The sequence below is a fragment of the Dipodomys ordii genome, unplaced genomic scaffold, assembly GCF_000151885.1.
Source record: "Dipodomys ordii isolate 6190 unplaced genomic scaffold, Dord_2.0 Scaffold69, whole genome shotgun sequence".
NCBI classification, from domain to species: Eukaryota; Metazoa; Chordata; class Mammalia; order Rodentia; family Heteromyidae; genus Dipodomys; species Dipodomys ordii.
Genome location: NW_012267285.1, coordinates 2,946,062 through 2,965,468, shown reverse-complemented (window position 1 = coordinate 2,965,468; position 19,407 = coordinate 2,946,062). Strand labels below are relative to the sequence as shown.

Genomic DNA, 19,407 nt, shown 5'->3' with positions numbered 1-19,407 from the left:
CTAGGCACTGAGTCCCATCTCCAGCATAAAAAGGAGGGCCACGAAGGAGCCCCCAGCCTGGGAAGGGGAGAGGGAGCCCCGGGACTCAGTGGGCAGTGTGGATTCTCCACGACAGCGGTTGCTCTTCCGCCACTACCGGGGTAGGCAGGTTCCCAGGCTGGACAAGTGCTCATGGCGACTGGAAAGAGAGTGCTAGCTTGGGGCTGGGAAGGTGGCTCAGTGGTAGAGCACTTGCCTTGCATGCTCGAGGCCCTGGGTTTGATTCCTCAGCACCACATAAGAAAAAAAAGAAAAAAGCCGGAAGTGGCGCTGCGGCTCAAGTGGTAGAGCGCTAGCCTTGAGCTGAAGAGCTGAGGGACAGCGCCCAGACCCAGAGTTCAGGCCCCACGACTGGACTCCCTCCCCCCCTCCCCAAAAAAAGAGAGTGCTAGCTAAGCTCTGTTCTGCACGCAAAGGAGGGGCAGGGCTGCGGGAGCCAGCTCACCACCACAAACCCACCACCCCACTGGCCGACACTTACCGCGCTCGCTGTAGTGTGTTTTCCCCACCCCTTTTCATTCTTTCTTATGGGAAAGAGGCAACCATAAAAGTGGAATTTAAAAAATAAGACAGCTAACAAAACCACAGCATAAGGAAGAGAAGAACCACCGTGGGATCTGCCGATAAACACGTTCCTTCTGGGGCTGGCTCACCCACCCACGTGTTTGTAATGAAGCCCTGGCCGGCTGCCAGCTCGCAGCCGGGCACCCCGTATCTGTGACACATACTCGGGGTCCAAATTACAGCGCCGGGGATGGGGAAGAGCTCCAAAGTCATTTTCTTTTCTTTTCTTTTTTTTTTTGGTCGGTCGTGGGGCTTGAATTCTGGGCCTGGGCACTGTCCCTCAGCTCTTCAGCTCAAGGCGAGCACTCTACCACTTGAGCCACAGCGCCACTTCCAGTTTTCTGGTGGTTTATTGGAGATAGGACTCTCATGGTTGTGGAGAGCTGCGGGAGCCGCGACCAAAGACGGCTGCAAAAGCAAAAATGGCAGGGCCGCGTGGTGCGGCTGCGACCTAAGATGGCGCAGACTTCCGCCTTCCTTGTGATGAGTGCTCTCTGTAAAAAACAACTCCTTATATGGCTATGACTTGGCTCCTAGTTTGCTTCCGTGTTTGCAGCCCTATCGGTATATGCCACATGGCGCTTCAGGATTGGCCATCCAGGAGGCTTATAACCGGAGCGCGGGGGCGGATGGGAAGGAGAAACAAGGAAGAAGAAGGAAGAAGCGGGCAGGAGAGAAGTAGGAGAAAAGAAGCTGTAAACAAGGTCCTGAATAAACCGTCTGAAAGAAGAACCTGTTGTCGCGTCATCTTTGCGGGTCGAGGCGGTCGCGACACATGGTCTCTCCTGCCCGGGCTGGCTTTGAACCGTGATCCTCAGATCTCAGCCTCCTGAGTAGCTAGGATTACAGGCGTGAGCCACCAGCGCCCGGCCAAAGTCATTTTCTTTGTTCAACGGGGCCAGGGTTAAGTCAGAGAACGAGAGCTTTCCAGTGCTCTGCAGAAGGACTTCCTGTAACAAGTGTGCTGCTCACCGGCTCTGAACCGGTGTGATTACCCCCCAGCTCCCTCTTCTAGCAACAGTTCCCGACTCCTCACCCTGCTGCCCCCCTGCTTCCCCTCTGAAATACCAACCTCTGAACTCTGCCTCCAGTGACAAGAAACATGTCTTGTGGCTATTCTGTTTTCCTCGTGGTGGTCCTCAGAGCTTCTGTAGCTCCCTGCCCGCTCTCCCCACACCCATCTCCCTCAGTTCTACTCACGCCATTCTTCCAAAAGCACATTCTCTGTCAGGCACCCTCTCTAAAAGGCTGCCGTCTCGTCACCCTTGCTCCATGGCCTGACAGCCCCCAGTCACAGGCTAATGCCCTGACATCGTCTCCCCCAGTCTGACAACCACTCTCACAATGTCACAGCTCCCGTGGCTCACGTGAAGGATTGCGGCGAGACCCTCGGCTTCGGCGCCAGTCGAGTGCTGAACACGTCCTGGCCGTGCCCAGTGATGGAAAGGCCACAGCACCCGAAGCCCCTGTAAGGCCGACGCTTACTTTCACCAGATAATGGAGACATGGCAGTGACGGTAACTGGCATCGTGCGAAGCTCACCGTCTCAGGGACGGACGCCACACGGACACCACGCGGGAAGGAACAGGATGCATGGCAAAACTTGATAAAAACCATGATTCTGACTTACAAAGGGGCAAAATGTTCATTCTTACTCTTACTCTTTCTTGTTGTTTTTTGTTTTCTCTTGCTGGCCCTGGGGCTTGAACTGTGGGCCTGGGCACTGATTCTAAGCTTCTTTTGCTCTAGGCTAGTGTATCCACTGCACCACTTCTGGCTTTTTCTGACTAGTTTATTGGAGGTAAGAGTGTCATGGGGGCTGGGAAGGTGGCTTAGTGGTAGAGTGCTTGCCTAGCATCCATGACGCCCTGGGTTTGATTCCCCAGGACCACATACACAAAAAATAAAATTAAAAGAGAAAAAAATTATTAAAAAAAAGTCTCACAGACTTTCTGCTTCTCATTGCAATCCTCAGATCTCAGCTTCCTGCTTCAAACTGCAATCCACAGCCTCCTGAGTAGCTAGGATTACAGGTGTGAGCCACCAGTGCCTGGCTTAATTATTTAATTTCTAGGAAGCTCATTATACCATTCTCTGCTTTCTGTACCTTTCTATACATTCATAAATGGCAAGTATTTGCAAAAATTGCTTGGTCTTCATAAGATCTGAGAACAAACAAGCCTCTTCTCCAATGAACTAACCAATGTACCAGAATGTTTAAGAATTCCAGAGAACTAATGCAACACACACACACACACACACGTGTACACGCATACACGTGCACACACATACTATAGTAAGTACCTTAAAACCTGGAGGCAAAAAACAATTCTGTCAAACCAAGGACTGAGGCACAGAAAATCAAATCCATTCTAGGAAGTGAGGTGCAGGCAGCAGTACACCTAGACTAAGTATGTCAGGGATAATGAAGCCAGTGCCGGAAGAAGAAGTCCTTCTACTAAGCACTGGCCTTCAGAACAAAGCTGTACTTACTTCATCTCCAGAACTTCCTCCAAGTGTTTCCTCCTCTCGGCTCGAAGGTTGGTCAAATGCGTCTCCTTCTCTGCCAGGGACTGCTGGGTGGAGGACAGCTTTGCCTTCATGGACTCCAGTTCCTGCTTGACCTTCTCCATGGCCATCAACAGCTCCTCCACCTGCGGGGAGTGCCGGAAAGGGAAGAAAGCACACACTGGTCACGTCTGGTGACAGGAGCCAGGCCACGTGCAATCCTGAGCCCATGGCCGTGAGGACCTGCGAGCAGAGCACACAGACACCCACTCCTCCCTCAGGAGGATCCACGGGGCAGATCCCCTGACGCTGGAACTCTCTCAGGGTAGGTCAGGAAGCACTTAATCTCCTCTTGGTTATGCTTGGATATAATGGATAATTTCCTTTTTTGGCAAGGGCAAACAGTCACAGGCTGCCTTTCGTGCATGTCATACAGAAACGGCCTAGAAATTTCCAGGATGTAACATGAAATACAAAAATATGAATAAAATCCTAATAACCTTTGTAGAAACTTAGAAAATAAAGGACGTAAGTCTGACTGACTCAGCTTGCACAGAGACTAGTGGTATTTTACCTCAGTGAACATTTTAATGGTTTACGCCATTAAGAATTTCTTCTCAGATGCTTTCTTGCTTATAAGCCAGTGGGTAGGAGTTTATTGTTTGCTCATTTTAAACAAAGTAGGAGGAAAAAAAGTCAAAATCCCCAGACATAAAAAGAGGTAGAATGCTTCAACAAGGAAAAAAAAAAAACTAGCCTTTATAGAAATAAGACCTCAAACAAAACCAGCCCCCATGGTGAAGCGGGGCTAAGACACAGGGCGCAGACTCACAGAGCAAGGCATGGATTGCCTCGGCCAGGTCCACTTACCTGGGCTGTTTGCCAAGGGAGAAAGGAGAGCATCTTCTTTTAATCCAGAGGCAAAAACCATGCTGAGGGGAGTGCCCACCAGACTATGTTCATACCCTGACCAGGTTAGCGGCTTTTAGTGCTGACACGGCCCTGCTCCCCAGCTGCCGAGGGTCCCCAGTAAAGCTTCTGTGGAGGTAGAAATGAGCCTGCCATTCACTGGGTCCTATGCAGACCCAGCAGTGTCCCAGTACCACCAAGAGCCGGTCTGCAGACACAGGGACAGAGCAAGCCACCGCCCTAGTGGGGTTCACACCCATCAAATGCGCACCTCCTGCCTGACCACTGCTGTGGCGACTGTGCTCAGCTGGCTCCTGGCAGCACCTGCATTACTTTAAGAGATCACGAAGGTAGACAGGCAAGGCTGGTGCTCTACCACCTGAGCCATGCTGCTGCTTCTTGCTTTTTGATGAGTCCCCAGGGATACTGGCTTCAAGATGTAATCCTCAGATCTCAGCTTCCTGAGGAGCTAGGATCGGGTGTGAGCCACCAGCTTCTCTAAGGATCTTTTTAGGCGCCAACTTATGAAATGCATGCATATGTAATCAACTGCTTCTCTGGAAGTGTTTTCCTGGCATCTAGGCTGGCATGTGTAAAAGATGTGTTTTGCCTGTCACTCAAAACTTTTACTTTCAGAGTTTTTAGTTAGTAGGGCAGTTTTCTTAGAGAAGGCTTAATTTCCCATCCATTTGCGTGCCAGACCGACACCGTTTATAGTTTCAGACGACACATGTTTCCAAGTAGGTTTTACAGTTTTTTAGAATACAAGGAAAGAGCGGCACCATAAACCAGGATCCACCCACCCACCAGATCTGCTCTGGTCCCAAGACAGGGCAAGACTTTCACAGTCCCATTTGGGTCACCTCACTGTCTGCCAACTAGGGTAATGCATGCAGCTAGCAGATTCGAGTATCTATTCCAGACTGTGCCTACCACCCAGCAGCTGCTGGAGAAGACCAAGTCTCATTACTGAGAAACAAATGTAGTAAGAGCTAAGTAGAAAGAGGAGATACATCTTCTGCTAAATTACTCTATTACCTGAAAATATGCTGCAGGTCACAGTACTTTTAAAACACACACACACACACACACACACACACACACACACACACACACACACACACACCCTGACCAGAGCCAAGATTCAAGCATGTAACTTACTGGCCAGCAGTAACATGCTAAGGAGAAGGCTCTGGGCTGGGCAGTGAGTGCCAGCAGGACCAGATGGTACGTTTACATCACAAGCTAATCAACTCCGAGTGGGAATAAGAAGGGAATAAATGATGATTTCACCACAACCTATTTTCCTTAAGAAATCGGAGCGACTACAGGGCCTTCAAGATCCACTGCCCCCTGCTTGGGAAGCAGAGGGCGTCTGTGGTTTCCAGGATGCTCGCTGTCGTTTCCTGGAAGGGCTGGAAGTCCATCTCCAGATGAAGAAAACGATCAGCAGAAAAAAGAAGTGGCACCAACCCCCGCCCCCCAAAGTTATCTAGTGGTTAAGTAGTCACCACCCAGCCCAGACTGTTAACTCAAGAAATTCACTAGTTCTCTTCTTTAATTATGTTTTTAAGTGTGTGTGTGTGAGTGTGTGTGTGTGTACTGGGGTCTAAACTCAGGGCCTCGCACTCTCGTTTGGCTTCTTCCACTCAAGGCTGGCACTCTACCATTTGAGCCACAGTTCCACTCTGGACTTTTGCTGGTCAATTAGAGATGAGATCATCTCCTGGGTCAGGTTGGCTTTGAACCTCGCCACATGTACAGTAGCCCCACATGGGGCAGGAGAGGGAGGAGCAGGACAAAGAAGGAGCTCAGGCCATGTGAGGGATTTTGGCCTTTGTTCCCAAACCCACAGAGGACACTAAAGAGATCAGATCAGAAGAGCAAGGAGATTTAGAATGACAAAACTCAGAATTAATACAAGGAAGGTCTAAGCAGACTAGAGACAGAAGCAAAGTCCAGGATAGTGGCTCCGAATCGGGTTGGGGGAGACAAACGAGCTGCAGGTTCAACTGATGGGAGATACAGTGTCTCTCAAAGGACAGGAAACTTCGCGTAGAGGAAAGAGGCCCTGCTGCGCGAAAATGGAGGCAAGCGGGCCCCACGGTGGAGAGCCAGGAACAAAGAGACACTGGAAGCAAAGGCCCATGGGAAATAAGTGGGGAAGACCAGGTAGCAGGTGGGTCCAGACATGGCTAGTTTCTCGGTCAGAGGTTAGTGAGGGCCCAGCTGTTTTCCATGAACACCTTCAGGGCTGTCGCTGAGTGCCACAGCCTGGAAGAAGCAAAGAGTCGTTCTAAGAAGATGACAGGATAATGGCTTGACCATTCATGAGAACATACAGGATGAGGTTAAGCTGCAGTGAAGCATAAACAGCAACAGAAACAGAGGAGAGACAAGCTTGCCCTTCAGGTGAAGGTGGTCAAAGGTGATTCAAGAAGGAAGACCATGATGACCTGATGCAGAACAGACACTAGTGAATGAGATACAGTGGACAGATACAGGCCAACTTGGAGGGACAGCAGGAGGAGGAGGAGGAGGAAGAGGAGGAGGGAGGGCTCCATCACAGCGGAGCACAGATGATGGGCTTACTTCTTGGACAGTGTTTGGTGGAAACCAGGATGAGAGACTCAGCGATGTTAGCAACTCATTTCTCTAAAGGGGATACTGCTTCTAATAGACCTTAGTCTCAAAGTCCCAAAGCAGTCTCAGGCTACCAAAGCACTTAAACGTTTAACTTCTTATGCTCATGTCAGCGTATGTGAAGACACTGAATTTATTTTCCAATCTGTTCATTAAAATTTTTATTCAAGAAATTCTTAGTGATACTTGTGTGTATGTGCACACACACGTGAGTGCACCTGAGCATGCATCTGCTGTGTACTGGGGGCTTGAACTCAAGAACTCAAAGGGTTTGCTTGCTTGGCTGGTGCTCTACTCCTTGAGGCATGCCTCTAGCCTGGCTTTTTAACTGGCTAATTGTAGCTACTAGGCTGGCTTGGAATCACAATCCTCCAATCCAGCCTCCTGAGTAGCCAGGATTACAAGTGTGAGCCACTGGTGCCTGGCTTTGCAGCCGCTCTTGACATAAGCTAATGGTAACAGACGTACTCTGGGGGTTTGGTGATGAGTCCCTTTCTCTCTTTTCTCCCTGATCAGATGAAGGGCCTGAGAAGAAAAGGTCACAGACACAGCAAGGAAGAGGAACCACATTCTCACTATGCAGCTTTGGGTGGTAGAAAACATCCTGACAATGTTGCATTTTCCCATTAAATGAATACAGCCAAAGGGTTAGAACAGATAAAAATCAGCAAGTGACACCCTGGGTGGGTGTGTTCCTCAGGTGGGGACTTTGCCACGTCTCAGATGTGATGCACACTCCCACGGGACTGGAAACGCGGGCTGTGTCTATAAACCGGAGCGCCCAGAGGAGCTTCGCTGGTAGAAGAGGGAGACCCACACCGCTGGCCATCCTCTCTCCTGGCACTGTGGCCACGTGTCTGGCTGCTATTATGTGGTGGTACCCGACCTTTCACAAATGAAGAAAAACGTAAAAGGAGGTGGGAAACCTGTCCGTGTGGAAGGATCGCTTCTTTTTCAAGCGGTGTCCAGTTTCCTCTTGTCTGGTCAGATGGCTTAGGGAGATAAATCCTACAATAAAAACTGGTCACTCCCGGTGGAGCCTGAGAAATCAGACATCAGAAAGCACAGGCGTGCATGTTCAAAGCCATTGTCACCCTGGTGCTCTGACAAGTATAGAGGTGAGGACGAGCCCGGGACCAGCGTGTAATCGCACAGACCAGTAATTCACAGCACTGCTGGCAACACTGCATCAAAGATGGAAAAATAAAAGTCTGCCTTAATGCACTGAGAAACCATTGTTTTGGCAGACTGAATTTTTAAAATTAAGTATCTCCTCTAATATGCTTGTTTTGGTAACATGTGGCTGCATTTTGACTAAGTGAAACAAAAATTTAGTAATTTCCTTGTCCACAGAAGCTCCAGGGGTCTCCTGGAAGAAAGAAGGGTAGAAATAACGTGAAGAACTTAGCCAGGCAGCAGTGGCTCACACCTATAATCTTGGCTACTCAGGAGGCTGGGATCTCAGAATCAGTTCGAAGCCAGCCTGGGCAGGAACGTCCTCTTATCTCCAATTAACCAGCAGAAATGCTACAAGTGGCGCTGTGGCTCAAGTAGTAGCTCTCCAGCCTTGAGCAAAAAAAAGCTAAGGGACAGTCCAGGCCCTGGGTTCAAGCCGCAGTGTGTTCGTGTGGGCACACGCGTAACAAAGCAGGTGCGGGCCATCACTTTATTGCGCTGCACCTGGGTCTGAGAATTCTGGAGCATCCATCAAGTTTGGGCTACGTGAATAATTTAGAAAGAGAAGCACAAATAAAGGAAGGGTGGCGACATTTTCCCCCGAACATGACGCTCTAAGAAGTTCTCTTGTAAAACAATCTTCTCCTAGGATAAAGTAAATACTGAGCAGCCGTATAAAACCTGAAATTCTGAATACTCCCTCAGCTGAAAGGATCCGGACATTTCAAATGGGCAAAACCCTAACTGCATTTCATTATGGAAAAGAGCCACCGCTTCACTATCGTGAAGGCGTGCTCAGGGCTTGGAGCCTCTGCTGAGGAGCACCTGCGCTGAGGGGACCAACCAGCGTTGGAAGAGTTCTTCGTGGCCAGGCAGGGTGACCCACACGGTGACCTCAGCTACGCAGGCAGGCAGAGGTCAGGAGGAGCACAGTTCAAGCCGGCTAGGTAAAGTGAGATTCTGTTTCCGAGTCAAGCCAGACGGGGTGGCATGTGTCTGTGGTTCCACCTATGTGCAAGGCTGCAAAGTTAGCACAAAACCCTATCTGGAAAAACTCACTTTGCCAGAGGAGGAAAGTCAAAGGTACAACTTAGTGTCTGGCATCCCAGAGGGCACAAGCAAGGGTGTGTGTGTGTGTGTGTGTCACATGCACACGGAGGACTCTTTTGGTCATGATATCTGCAGGCCATCTTGTAGTTACTACAATCCTCACAAGTGATCCTGGTGGAGGTCATCAGTGGACTCTCGGGGTGTGGCATGGTGCCGTCTCCCACACAGACGCAGCTGTCGTTCTGTATAAGCTCACGGAGACTACAGAACTTATCCTAAGTCACAGCTGAGAAACGAGGAACAGAACCCGCAGCACTCGGCTGTGGTGCGACAGACGCACTGTGAGCTCACTGTCAATTGTGCGGTGAAGCGGGGAGTGAGTGGCGGGCAGCACAGGGCATACCTGCGTGGACTCTGTCCAGTAGAACAGACCTGACCCCATCACGCACATCCCTCTGGGAAAGTACCTTTCGCTGAGAACAGCAGCCCAGGTACAGCCAAGGAGAGCGCATGCTGCGCATACAACCCTGTGGGAAGCATGTGGCTCACGGTGGCCCCGATCTGCAGTAATGAGGTTTGCCACACTTCCAGCAGGAGGGAACTCAGAAAGCGCCACCCAAGATGCCACCGCAGGCAAAGTATTATTCACCATCTGTCCCAGAAGTGCTACAGATTCCAGAAGCCATTTCTGGTGCAGGGGATGCACGCAGGGTGTCACACGATCACACCCAACTGTTACATCACGTCTGCTGGGAACACGGCGTCTGCAGGCCTCGGACCCATCTGCCCATGCAGCATTCAGGGTGCCCGCTGGTTTTGTTCTGTTTTGTTTCCAGTTCTGTTAATCTTTCCATTTAGTTACAACTTTTGAAAACAGAGATGTAGCGCTCTTGTTGGATAAAAATGAAAACAAACCTACATTAAGAAATGTTTCTGGGCTGGGAAGGTGGCTCAGTGGTAGAGTGCTTGCCTTGCATGCATGAGGCCCTGGGTTTGATTCCTCAGCACCACATAAGCAGAAAAAAAAAGCCGGAAGTGGTGCTGTGGCTCAAGTGGTAGAGCGCTAGCCTTGAGCTGAAGAGCTGAGGGACAGCGCCCAGGCCCAGAGTTCAGGCCCATGACTGGACCCCCCCACCAAAAAAAAAAAAAAGAAACGTTTCCCATTTTGCCAAACACTTTCAAAAGGAAAAAACTGGTACTAAAGACAAATCCAAATGCGCTACTTTAGGAATTTCTGTTACAAACCACTCACGCTCAGAGATGGACTTCACCGTGGCGCATCACGTGGTCGTGGAGTGAAGGGAAGCCTGGGCTTCGGGTTCACGCCAGGAATTCTCCAGTGGCTGTCTGACCCCAGCTGGCAGTGACAGAGGAAGTCATGGCAGCTAAGGTTCTGATAACCCAGATTTGATGAAGGTGAATTTTAAGGGCATTAGGAAAACAGATCAGAGCAAAGGAACCCAAAGGGTCTCGGCTAGCTCTGTGGCATCGGAAAGCCCCGTGATTTTCACTGCCATATTCATTATATATAGGCTTCTTATTTGCTTTTTGTGAAATTACTAACCATGAATCTAGCAAGAGGATGTGTGTTCTTGCCTTTTTTCCTATTATCTGAGGACACTTGCTAGCATACTAAGATTTTGCTAAGTGCTTTATTAAAACTGAGATCCATTTTTGTTGTTGTTATTTCAAATCGTCTCTGGCATACTTAGATGAACATGATTTAAACACAGGGGCAGGGAGCTTCCGTTTTGGAACAGTTACTGAGCACAGAACCGCGTCCACTTGCACTGGAGCTTACCCATCTCAGCCGTGTGCTCTTCCGTTCGCACCGGGATCCAGTGTATAAATATGTAACAATTCCAAGGGGAAATGGAAGGCAGGTTAGAAAAGCCTCCACCCCTGACCCCCACCCCATCTTACTCTATGTGTCTGAAAGTGGCTACATCCATAGTACAGAGCTTTAATTTTTCCCCATCAGTCCTTGGAGACTGTGCTTATTATAGACTTCAAATCAAACGCATCTCAGTGCTTGAACATTGTTAATTTCAGTAACAAACGGAAATGCAGGACAATACGTGGTTGCCTTACTACAGACCATTTCTTCTACCTTTTGATCATCTCATATACATTCTCAGATCAGCCGGGGAAGCCAAGCATGGTAACCTCTGGTATGGGGGCACCGCCATTCCACACCCTCCTCCAGTACGCCAGCCACAGCAGGCCTGGAAGTGGCAGCCTGTGACGCCTGCAGCCAGCTGTCACCAGGGAGGCCAATGTGACGTCCTTCCTGCAGGCTTGCTCTAGGACCTGTCAAGTGACTGATGTCGCCACCAGTCACTGTGACGGAGAAGAGGAGCTCCCTGACATGAGGGCCAGGATCCAGACCCACCGGGCTCTCGATTTCAATAGGCGCCTGATTATGCGATGGCAAGAAGAGCTTAACCGTTTCGTCTCTTCAGGTCTTAACCAAAAAAGAGGCACATTCCACATGCTGACTGGCAATGCTGCAAAACGCTGTCTTCCACTTTAAAATAAAACATCTTTGAACAACAGTAGCTTGGATCTAAGAATTAATATCAGTTTTAAAAACCTGTCAGAAACCAGTAAGTAACCTGGCTATCTTGCTAACGTACAAAAATAAAGAAAACAATTCTCCCTGGTTCTAGAAACTTGTTTGCATATGTAACAGTTTTAGATTGCCCAGCTGATCATCTCTAGAATCTTCACCAGAGGGAGAAATGACTTATAAGAGAGCTTATGACTTACAAGGATAAGTAAAGAAAGTGACTCAAATATACATTAAAAACTTCTATAAGCTAGAAAATGTAGCCAAATGAAAGCAATCAGTATTAAAAATCCTATTTTAAGGCAGGAAAAGATGACACAAATCTTGAAAATCTAACATTGAATTTACCAATAATGGTAAGAAGTACCAATCCTACTATGCGTTTCTAATGTCATTTATGGTTCATGAATATGAGTTGAAGACCGTTTGCTAGACAAGACTTTCAGTTAGCTCTCACTAGCTAGAAGACTAAAGGCCAGATTAGGGATAGTAATAACTTCTCAATTTTATTTTTCCATTCTGACTACCATTCTGAATAGTTAAGATTAAGGTTTGAAGCCAGCCTGGACAGATAAAAGTCCAAGAGGCTCTAATCTCTAAGTAACAGGCAAAAAACTAGAAGTGGAGCTGTAGCTCAAGTGGCAGAGCACCAGCCTCTGTGAAAAAGCCAAGGGAAAGCCAGAGGCTCTGAGTTCAAGTCCCAGTAACCCAGTAACACATGAGCATGCATGCATGCATGCATACACACACACACACACAAGCTGGAACAAGAATGTCCTTCAACAAATGACAAACGGTGGCAAATCTATAGGCTAGGTAAAGAAATGTGCCACCAGTAGCCGAAATATGAATTCTGGCAATGCATATAAATTCCAAAATGTGTATGTCTGATATTTCAGACTTGTTACTAGACGAAAGCAGAAGGAAATCTTTACAGAAAGGAGAAGAGAAAGGAGAGGGCATTTGAAAAATAAAGGAGAGAATGTGCAAGGGGCTCAGTCAAGATGGAAGACAACCCCCGACCCTGAGGGGCTGCGGTCAGGGAGGACGAGCCCCTGCCCCCTCCCGCCACCGCTGGAGGGCGAATGCGGGACACGTGCCCATGACAGATCAGATTCCACACAGGGCACTAAGCAAGCGTGCCCTCGCAGCACACAGGGCACTAAGCAAGCGTGCCCTTGCAGCACACAGGGATGGAGGGCAGCCCGGGTGGGGGCCTCACTCCAGCTCACAGAGACACTTCCCAGCAGCCTCTGTCTGCGCTACCTGGGCTGGACTTACTGATCTCCCACCAAGCCAAGGAAGGGACACGGTCACGGCAGAGGTGAAATGCCATGAACCTCTGTGGGAGGCGGCCTACCTGGGCACCTTCTCGGAACAGACTGAGGTCACCTCCTTCACTTACTAGCACTTTCTTCACCTCTGCTTCCCAAGCTTAGATATTCTTCACCAAAGGGTGCAGGGACATAAAGAGAAGTGGCAAGGTCTGAAGTGAGCCCAAGAGGAACGGCGAAAGCCAGAAGCAAGTCACCCTGAAGCAGACAGCCCCACAGAAGCGAGTCACCCTGAAGCCGACAGCCCCACAGAAGCGAGTCACCCTGAAGCCGACAGCCCCACAGAAGCGAGTCACCCTGAAACCGACAGACCCACAGAAGTGAGTCACCTTGAAGCCGACAGCCCCACGCTCGTCTGGGACCCAGCGCCGCAGTGTCTCCGCCTTCTCTATCTGTCATTGTAACACACACCTTCCCAACGGCATCGCTTTCCCTTCTAACTCTATCATTCTCCTTTCTAACTGCATTGCTTTTTGAACAGAACAACCTATACAACAGATCATCTGCCTGCTATTTGAAATTCCCATCTTTAAATCAGAGACACTTGTGTTTTGTCATCTGGTGAAAAAGCCAGGGTCTGCAATGGCTGAGTTTCATCTCAGCGCTCATTGCGTGGCTTGTACTGTATGAACACATGGGCAATCAGACTGCTACATGAACACAAGCCAATTCTTGAACAGCTCCATTTCCATCACTGCTGGAGTCTAAATACTTACGCTTGGGGGTCTCTGACACCCTGTAAACATACAAGAGCATGTCAACTTGACCTAAACGACGCTGCTTAGGTGTCACCTTGTGTTTACCGGGAAGTGCTGCTATAGTAACGGTACAGAAATCGCAGACCTGTTTCTCAGCATTGGTCCTGGCTGACTCTTCCTGCGCCAGCACCATTTCCCGCTCTGCAGTGATCTGCACACTTTCTCTCAGTGCTTCTTCCAGCTCTTCAATCCTGTCATCCTTCTTACGAAGACTGTCCTGGAAAACGACGGAAGACTGGGTGAGGCAGATGAGTCAGTTGGCCACGGAGAGCCTATGTATCAAGGAAGGGTATTACTTCCTTTGGAAGCAACTCCATCAGAGAAGTATGATCAGAGAGGAAAGCAGAGGTGAAGGAAGAAAAGAAGGAAGGAGGTGAAGTTGATGATGAAAGCCAAGGGTCAAGTTAGTTACGCAAGACAGGCACGATGGGTTTGCTCTCTGCAGCGGGATTAGAAAGCACCGCTAGCAAGACAGGCACGATGGGTTTGCTCTCTGCAGCGGGATTAGAAAGCACCGCTAATAAGGGCTCAATTGTCTGCAAGCAGAAAGCCGATTCTGAACTCCTCTGTCAACTGAGATTCAAGTAGTCAGCTTTGAAGATCTCTACACAGACTGCATATCAAAACATCCTCTTTCCCTGGAAAACTATTATGCCTAGATAAAAAAAAAAGTCAAGTGAACAACATTTTTCAGACTGAATTCTTCATATAGACCATTATTTGCAAACTACTATTAAAAAGTGAAAAGACTACTGAGTGCCAGTAGCTCATGCCTATAATCCTAGCTACTTAGGAGGCTGAGATCCAAGGACCGTGGCTCAAAGCCAGCCCAGACAGGAAAGTCCATGAGACTCTTATCTCCAATAAACTCAAAAAAGCTGGAAATAGTGCTGTGGCTCAAGTGGTAGAGCACTAGCCTTGGGCAAAAGCAGCTCAGGGACAGCGCCCAGGCCCAGAGTTCAAGCCCCAGGATTGAAAAGAAGTGAAAAGATGTTTCTAATATTTTTCAAGAATGTGAAGTATTTCTCTTCATCCCACGCATACAACTGGAAACCACAGGATGAGTATGACTGTTCTGGCTATACCTGGGCAGGATTCTCTGAGGTTCACCTGGGTTAGGTCAAGTTCAAAATGGAGACAAGTACAATCTGTCAGAAACAAAATCCTATCAGTCCTTAAGATCTTATAAGACAGTAAAGAAGACTAAATGAAGAAGAGTTGCAATCCAATGGAGACTGGACTCAGCACACTGATGTAAACACTTCAGTTTAAAATCCTTACAGCACAAGACGAGGAAGAATCAAGCCCTGCCTCTGGAGAACAAGGAGTGGCATTTGTCACTGCAGAACAATGAAATCAGACCTTCACCTGTCACTGCACTCAGCAACAACCCAACGGGATTAAAGACTTAAAGCTAAGAAACTACTAGAAGGAAATAAAGAGGAAAAGCTTCATGACACGGGCCGAATGAAGACTTCTGAGGATAAAACTTCATGAGCACAGGCAACAGAAGCAAAATAGACAAATGGATTACACCAAACCCAAAAGCTTCTGTTCTGCACAATGAACAATCAAGAGGGAGAAAGAGGACGTGAAGAATGTAAGAAGATATCTGTCAACTTAAGGAACTCAACTGTACAGAAAAAAAAAACCCAACAATTTTAAAGGGTACCGAAGGTCTGCAAAGATATGTCTCAGGACAAAGGCCCAAGTGGCCGACTGGACTTGAAACAAACGTCCAACCCCGGGAATCAGCAGGGCAGTGCCGCTTGAGCTCCAGTCCCACTCGTCCTGGCCAGCCTCCCAGGAGCACGGCAGGAGCGGCCATGTCTCTGGTGACTCGCTTTGGAAGCCGAGGTCACCCGGCTGCCTTCCTCTACATTCACCCGGCCCAACCCAAGCCTCGTGGAAGAGGACGGCACACGAGGGGATGGTGATCCAAGCAGAACTGAGGCTGGTTCACCCGCAGCTGAGCCCCACCTTCTGAGAGAACACGGCTTGTGAGGTGAACTGGACCCTCACCACACACAAACGCACACACACACACACGCACGCACGCACGCACACACACGCACACACACGCAGCCCATGTGAGACTGAATCAAAGTGGAAGGCAAACATACAGACAAGGCTAAAAGGCAGGGAACAAGGAGGCCAGGCTGGAAACGGATGAGCAATCCGCTGTCAGGAATTACTCAGAACAAAACCTGCCCACGGCTGAGATCTAACAACAGGCGCTTTCTGGAGATAATGATGAAAAATCGGAGTAATTCAATTCATGAGTAGTTGGGTGCTAGGAGAATACACCATGATATGCCAGCTATCAAACTTAATGAATGAGTCACACACAGAGGCTCGTTAAGTTTAGCTGCTGATATCTGAGTGGATTCTCACATCTCAGTGTTTGGGGAAACAATCTTTTTTTTTTTTAAAAAAAAGAAACGAAGAGACTGGCCAGGTGCCCTTGGCTCACACCTGTCATCCTAGCTACTCAGGAGGCTGAGATCTGAGGATTAAGGTTCTAAGCCAGCCTGGGCAGGAAAAGTCCTGAGACTCTTATCTCCAATAAACCACTAGATAACTGGAAGTGATGCTGTGGCTCAAGCAGTAGAGCGCTTGCCTTGAGCCAAAGAGTTGAGGCCCACTAAGTACTCAGGCCCAGAGTTCAAGCCCCATGACCGACAAAAAAAAAAAAAAAAAAAGAAATTAAGAGACTGAAAGTCTTGTTGGCCCCAAAAGTAAAGATACTTACTACATATAGAAGGAAAAGTCAGAAAGACTTATCCTCAAACAGTCTACCTTAAAATTACATATTGTGTATTTTCAAAAATACTTTTTTTTTTTTTGCAGCTTTGAGTTTATGAGCTTCCTGCCTCAGCTTCTCGACTGTTGGGATTACAAGCATGTACTAACATGCACAGCCCTAAAATTGCTAGGGATGGATTTTAAATGTTCTTACCACGAAGACTTAAGATGTGAGGTGATGGATATGCTAATCAGCCTGGCTTAATTATTATACAACATATACAAATATTAAGCATCACACTTAATATGAGCATCATCCATAAATACGTAATGATTTTTCAGTTAAAAAATCAACTTATAAAGACAGGAATTACGGTGACCATATGGAGTTAACTTAATGGTATTCATTATTTCCAAGAAAGTCAGTAGCAGCCTAATAAGACCAAGTGGGAAATGTTCAGTCCCCTCCCCTGCCCTAAGGAGGTTTCATTGTGTCTACCCAAGGCGGCTCGTGTGCGTGTGCCGCGGGCCGCACACACCTGCCGAGAGCGTGAGCTCTCCCTGTGTGCCCGGTTCACACCATCTGTGGAGTTCCACTTTGCGTTAATTATCCTAACACATCTTGCTTTTCCTAGGCTGATTTTTGCCAACCATGCTTACTAAATGAGGTCAGAGCACACAGCTCAAGGATCATTGAGCCCAGAGACTGCCTCCTGGGGTCTGGAAGACCTGGTGGAGGGGGAGGAAGTGGGTAGCTACCATCAGATCCTCGGTCTCCTTAAACAGGGCCCCCAAGGGAGTAAGCTAAGAGAGCGTCCACTACGCCTCCACTCGCGAAGTCAGAAAGGACGCTGGATCCTTCAGCACCGCCGTGACACAGCCCACCAGTAGGCCTTCTGAACCTGCTTCCTGACGCCTGCCCTGTTGGCGGCAAACCACAGCTCCTCACCTCGGCTGTGCCACTCCCGCCGCAGCCGCTCTCCCCACCCCAAAGTTCAACAAGGAACGCAAAGGCTGAGAGGAACGCAGGGGAAACTCACTGAGACCAGCTGTTCCCTTCAAATCTGTCTCTGAATGAAAGACTGATGGCGACAGATTAACAGAAGAGGAGGAACCAATTCGGATTTCTACGAGATGGGTCACAGGGACCCAGCCTTGCACTGGCACCGCCACTCTCTCCCAACGCCTCGCGCCTACACACAGCTCCCACACGATACCAACTCCACGCCCCCCCCGGAGGGTGGTGTTGCCATGCAGCTGGGCCTTGCATACTGTACCACACCTGGTCTCCAGCTGCAAGGACAGACCAGCTGCTAGCTGACAGAGTTCCCGCAAAACGGAACTTTCTTTACCAAGGGGCCGCCGGCCCTGAGGTCCCCGTTCAAACCACGGCTGAGCCTCTTAGAGAAAGCATGTGTGTTTAGTAAGTCATCCATCCAACACCTCTCAGCTGATTTCCCCGGGTACAAAACACACACTGGACATGACACAGGCTGGGAAAGGTGATGACAGGGCTGGGTAAGGGCTTGGGGGTGGGGGACCCTGGATGGCGGCTGCTACGAATGCTGGGCTGGTTCATGCACTTTGTTGATGTGAAATAAATATAATGTGCATGATCGTGGGAAATTTTCTGCACTGCATTAGGGGAAGGAAGAGCGAAAAAGGAGAAGAGGAAGGAAGACACGAGCCACGTCTTTGCAATGCACTGTAGTGAGTGGAACCAGCACGTGGTTCCAGGGACCCCGGGGTGCTAACCTGGGGACCCCCTCACAGAACCGAGTGAGCTTACCAATCACGTGCGACCAGCCTCCTCCTACACCCACGTGTCCTCCCAGCGGCACAAGGACACTGGCCCTTCTAGCTGAAGCCTGTCCCTTGCTGCACGCTGGGCTGAGAGGAAAGCAGCAAGCAGGGTTAGAAGGAGGGTTAGAAGCGGGGAGCACGGGCTGGGATGGCAGCGTGGCTGCAGGGAGCGGGGAGTGGGCCGCTGACCGAGCACGGGCTGGGATGGCGGCGTGGCTGCAGGGAGCAGGGAGTGGGCCGCTGACCGAGCACGGGCTGGGAGCGGGCAGAGCGGGCCACTGACCTGCAGCTGCTGGGAGCTGTCGCTGAGGCTGTCCTCCCTGCGCCGGGCCTCCTCCAGCATCTGTGCACTCTTCTTCTTCTCCACCTGCTCCTTGTGCTTTAGGTTCGCCACCTTCTTGTTCTGGTCCTTCACCTGCCTAGTGGTAGGAGGGCAAGGATCAGGCTTTGCCCGGGTGTGCACGGAGAGTACGCTCACGTTCGTCCCTACAACGCTGTGTCCTCAGGGAACAGCTGCCAAGTCCTCTTGATAAGGTCAGACTGGGCCGTGCCGGAGGCAGCACACCACAAATGGCATCCTGGTGTTCCCCTAAGGAGCGTTTACGCAGCGCAGCACATTACAGAGCTAGACGAAGGCACGGCAGGCTCAGAGAGGGCAGAGGAAGGAACCAAAGCAGCGCCGCCGCTGAGGGCCAACGCAGCCACTGCACCCGTGTGCTGACACAGACGCGCTGCTGAGGGCCAACGCAGCCACTGCACCCGTGTGCTGACACAGACGCGCAGCTGAGGGCCAACGCAGCCACTGCACCCGTGTGCTGACACAGACGTGCAGCTGAGGGCCAACGCAGCCACTGCATCCCTGTGCTGACACAGACGCGCAGCTGAGGGCCAACGCAGCCACTGCATCCCTGTGCTGACACAGACAGCTGAGGGCCAACGCAGCCACTGCACCCGTGTGCTGACACAGACGTGCAGCTGAGGGCCAACGCAGCCACTGCATCCCTGTGCTGACACAGACGCGCAGCTGAGGGCCAACGCAGCCACTGCATCCCTGTGCTGACACAGACGCGCAGCTGAGGGCCAACGCAGCCACTGCACCCGTGTGCTGACAGACGCGCAGCTGAGGGCCAACGCAGCCACTGCATCCCTGTGCTGACACAGACGCGCAGCTGAGGGCCAACGCAGCCACTGCACCCATGTGCTGACACAGACGCGCAGCTGAGGGCCAACGCAGCCACTGCACCCGTGTGCTGACACAGACGCGCTGCTGAGGGCCAACGCAGCCACTGCACCCGTGTGCTGACACAGA

General features: G+C 50.0%; 1 protein-coding gene across 5 annotated transcripts in view; it reads right to left on the bottom strand.

Moving 5' to 3' along the window:
- The window catches only part of Erc1 (ELKS/RAB6-interacting/CAST family member 1), a 116,462-nt gene that overhangs the window by 29,709 nt on the left and 67,346 nt on the right, over positions 1–19,407 (bottom strand). For all 5 annotated transcript variants that reach the window (XM_013023708.1, XM_013023709.1, XM_013023710.1 and 2 more), the window contains 3 exons: positions 18,382–18,517; positions 13,636–13,767; positions 3,097–3,257 (listed from right to left, as the gene is read on the bottom strand). In XM_013023708.1, the coding sequence (XP_012879162.1) occupies positions 3,097–3,257; positions 13,636–13,767; positions 18,382–18,517 (429 nt within the window). The remainder of the gene's footprint in view (positions 1–3,096; positions 3,258–13,635; positions 13,768–18,381; positions 18,518–19,407) is intronic.